Raw genomic sequence first — 4870 nt, 5'->3', positions numbered from 1 at the left:
TTTTCTGATGGGTGATTAATTCAAAAGTAATTTTCTTTCTCTCTCTCTTTGCTCTCTTGTTCTCTCGTTCTCTCCCTTTTGAATTCCTTACACTTCTTCTAACCCTAATATCTTCTTGTGTGATCTGTGCGACTGCTTTGAGTAAACGATGAAAGAAAAACATGCAATTGTGTAGACGATGGGAAAAAGAAAATGTAGAGCAACCATGCAATCGTGTAGACGAAGGGAAGAAGAGATGAAGATACACAACAATATACGTGGTTCGACTTATTGAAGCTTACATCTACGGGAAGGAGAGAGTTTTTATTAAGAGCTAAGTCACAGATTCTTTCTTTTACAGATTTCAAGTTCTTCGTGATGCTTTGTATTGTATCTATACAAAATTTGTAAATGATGAGTATAATACTAATTTCTGATATAAGTAGTTACAATAACTGACTATAAAAGTTAAAGAAATGTGAAATAGTTCTTGAATGTTGAATGTTTGAGCTTATATTCTTCATATACAAATGAGGGAAATGAACTCTTTATATAGTACTCAAGAGACACTTCCTAAAAGACACAAAATAAATGAATTACATGTATACATACCATTCATGTACTTGAACAATTACATGTATTTAAAAATGCATGTATCTTAAAATTAGAAATGTATCTAGGAATATATTATCCATAATGTATCTAGCTTATTAATTTCTAACATGCCCCATTAAGCTAGACCTCCCTGACTCCGAACTTCTCTTTCATTTTCAAGAATAAGTCTATCTTTAATGCTTTTGTGAATATGTCTGCAACTTGATCTTGTGTCTTGCAATACTTGATATATACCTCTCCATCTTTGATCAATTCTCTGATGAAATGATACTTGATCTGTATGTGTTTGCTTCTTCCATGAAAAACTGGATTATTTGAAAGTGAAATAGATGATTTATTGTCACAGAACATGATGGTCCCTTTCTCTTGAGGACACTTCAATTCATGTAGTACCTTTCTAAGCCAAAGTGCTTGACAACTAGCTGCAGACAAAGAAATGTATTCAGCTTCCGTTGTTGACAATGCTACAACATCCTACTTCTTTGATGCCCATGAAACTGCTCCATAACCAATATTAAATACATATCCAAAAGTACTTTTGAAATCATCAATATTTCCTCCCCAATCACTATCACTGTAGCCAACAAGAACGTTATCCACATTTCTTTTATAGTGGATTCCATGATCAACAGTTCCAAGAATATATCTAAGAACTCTCTTTCTAGCTTCCCAATGAATTCTCTTTGGTGATTCCATACATCTACTCAATAAACTTAGTGAGAATATAAGATCAGGTTTAGTTGTAGTTAATCACATTAAACTTCCAACAAGACTTCTATAGATGGTGGCATCAAAAGCTTCACTATCATCATGCTTGCTTAACTTTAAACCCAGTTCCATAGGAGTACTAGCAGGATAAGCATTCTCCATTTTGAACTTTATCAATAAATCTTTTGCATACTTCTTTTGGGAAATTGCAATCTCATTATCACCTTGTTTAACTTCAATACCAAGAAAGTAATGAAGTAAACCCATATTAGTCATCTCAAATTCTTTCTTCATGCTCACTTTGAACTCGTCAATCATCATGTTTGAATTTCCCGTAAAGATTAAATCATCAACATATAAACAAATCATCAAGAAATTATCATTTTCGTCTTCTTTGGTGTAGAGCATGTTCATATGGACATCTTCTGAAACCATCTTTCTAGAAAAAATCATTGATATGTTTGTACCAGGCTCTTGGTGCTTGCTTTAGCCTATACAATGCTTTCTTCAATCGACATACCTTATTTTCTTCTCCAATTTTGGCATAACTAGGGGGCTGCTCAACATAAATTTCGTCCTCTAAATATCCATTTAGAAATGCTGACTTGACATCCATTTGATGAACTTTCCAGTTATTTTGTGCTGCAAGGGCTAACATCAAACGAAGAGTCTCCATGTGAGTTATTGGTGCAAAACTTCTTCATAATCCACACGAAACTTTTGTTTGTAACCTTTTACTACGAGTCTGGCCTTGTATTTCTGCACTTCTCCATTTTGCTTCAGTTTTATTCTATAGATCCATTTGACTCTAAGAGCTTTTCTATTCTCTGGTAATTTGACTAACTCCCATGTCTCGTTTCTTCTGATTGCATCAATCTCTTGATCCATTGCATCTTTCCATTTCTTATCTTGAATTGCTTTTTCAAAGTATATAGGATCAACATCTACAAATAAAGAAAAATCAGCATGTCCATCATCTTGTATTCTTCTTGAAGTATTATAGATCTCTTGAATATTTCTTGTCTTCCTTGGAGTAGTTTCTTCATCATTTGTGGAGTGTGATGAAGAAGGTGAAATCAGTGGTTGAGTCTCTTCAAGCTCTAAGTCTCGAGCATCTTCTTTGCCATTCACGTCAACAAGTAATGGATTCTGGACTTTATTTGGTGCATCCCATTGCCAGAATTTTGCTTCATCGAACTTGACATCTCGACTAATAATAACTTTCTTACTTATAAGGTTGTATAATCTATAAGCCTTGGAGTTCTCACTGTACCCAACAAAAATGCATTTTTCTGATTTATCATCTACTTTACCTCTTTTCTCATCTGAAATATGAGAGTAAGCAATACACCCAAACTTTCTTAGGTGACTAACAGTTGGTTTCAATCCGCTCCATGCTTTTTGAGGAGTAATACCTTGCACACTTTTAATTGAAGCTCGATTTAGGAGATAAACAACACAAGTTACTGCATCTCCCCAAAATTGATCTGGAAGCTTCTTGGCCTTCAACATACTTCTTGCAAGTTCCACCATTATTCTATTTTTCCTCTTTGCAATTCCGTTTTGTTGAAGAGTTCTTTGAACAGTCTTCTAATGCTTGATTCTATTTTCCTTCAAGAAATCTGCAAAGACTATATATTCTCTTCCACGATCTGAACACAATGTTTTCAATTTCAAGTTACTTTCATTTTCCACCATTGCTTTGAATGTCTTGAAACATTCGAAAGTAGAGCTCTTTTCTTTTAGCAGATAAATCCATATTTTCCGATTGTAGTCATTAATAAATGTGAGAAAATAACGGTTACCTCCATGTGTAGTGGTTCTCATGGTTCTACATAAGTCTGTATGGACAAGCTCGAGAGGTTTTGATGCTCTTCAAGAACCTCCAGTCGGAAATGAATTTTGATGATGCTTTCCGAAAACACGTGCTTCACAATGTAGATCTTCCTTTTTAATATTTGGCATTCCTCTCACTATATATTGTTGACACATGTGAGACAAAGTGTCAAAACTCAGATGCCCGAATCAACAATGCCACAACCATGAAGAGTCATTTACTAAAGTCTCAAAACAAACAAGCTTCTCATAGCATATTTTAATTGGAAACATTTTGTTGTGAGTCATGCATACCTTCGTTATGAGACCTCCACTCTTGGTTCTAATCTGATAGATGTTATCTAAAGATAACATCATGTCCTCTTAAGAGAAGTTGCCCAACACTTAAAAGATTGTGTTTGAGACCTGAAACATAATACACATTAGTAATTCTTTTTGCTCCCTTTTTTGTCTTGACAAGAATATTTCCTTTTTTTTTGACCTCAAGCTTCTTTTTGTCACTAGTCTTCACTACATTTTGATGAGTTTCATCTAAAGATATAAAAATATCCTTTCTTCCTGTCATGTGGTTACTGCAACTACTATAAAGATACCATATTTCCTCAGTGCTTGTTTCTTGGACGTTGAATGTGAGGAAGAGAAGACCTTGATCATTATTCTGTTGCTCATGCATTAAAGTGGTTTCTACTTGATTAGAATTAGCCTTCTTAGACCAACAGTCTGCTTGAAAGTGTCCATAATGTCTATAATTGAAACATTGTATGTGAGAAAAATCTCCACGACCACCACTTCTGCTTCTTCCTCTATTTGAATTTCTTCCCCTTCCTCTATTTGAAGAAGATTGGTTGTCTCTATTCTCTGACTCTGAATTTGTTATAACGTTGGATCGTCCATTGCCTCTACCACCACGTCCACCTCTTCTTCCACCAAATCGCCCTCTAGAGGAGAATTGCATATGAAAAGCTTCTTCTAAAGGAGTAGAATCAAACAACTTCAATCTGAGCTCATGAGATTGAAGAGATCCCATTAAGTTATTGATGGAGAGAGTTGACAAATCATTGGATTCTTTAATTGCTATAACAATATGCTCATATCTTCTAGCCATGCTTCTAAGGATCTTTTCAATCACTCTTTGATGTTCGATTGTTTCTCCATTTGATCTCAATTGATTAAAAATTAAGAGAACACAGTTGAAAAAATCTTCAATAGTTTCAACATCTTTCATTTGAATGGTACCAAATTCAGCTCGAAGTGTTTACAAACGAACCAATTTTACCTTTTTTTCTCCTTCGTACAAATTCTGCAATGTATCCCATGTTACTTTAGCAGTAGAGACTCCTGATATTCTTTTAAAAATATTTTCATCCACAGATTGTTAGATGAAAAATAATGCCTTCTTATCTTTTTTTTCTAGTATCTCTCAACTAATTGAGTTGTTGTGGTGAAAGACCATTCTCACTTTCTGGCTCCAAATATCCTCTGTAAAAAATATCCCAAAGATCTTGAGATTCATAAAGAACCTTCATTTGTTGGCTCACCGTCTATAATTTTATCCCTCAAAGTAAGGAAGTTGAGGCTGTAACACGTTAGATGACATCTTTCAATCTTTTTGCTCTGATACCACTTTGTTGAAAGCGTTGATGAGCCCACTCTAAATTCACTCTAAATCTCACAAACTTTTAAGAGAAGAAACTTGTTTTCTTACAAAACTCAAGAAGGCACAAGAGAAGAA

General features: G+C 34.5%; 1 protein-coding gene across 1 annotated transcript; it reads right to left on the bottom strand.

Annotated features, from left to right (window-relative positions):
* Positions 1 to 3475: 3475 nt before the first annotated feature.
* On the bottom strand, positions 3476 to 4243 carry LOC150036869 (uncharacterized). The gene has a single exon (XM_090313261.1). The coding sequence runs from the start codon at positions 4241 to 4243 to the stop codon at positions 3476 to 3478; it is 768 nt and encodes a 255-aa protein (XP_090169387.1).
* Between the last annotated feature and the right edge of the window lie 627 nt (positions 4244 to 4870).

This window comes from Benincasa hispida, chromosome 4 (assembly GCF_027475165.1).
Source record: "Benincasa hispida cultivar pf3 chromosome 4, pf3_genome.v1.1, whole genome shotgun sequence".
Lineage (NCBI taxonomy): Eukaryota > Viridiplantae > Streptophyta > Magnoliopsida > Cucurbitales > Cucurbitaceae > Benincasa > Benincasa hispida.
This window is presented reverse-complemented; position numbering and strand designations above follow the sequence as displayed.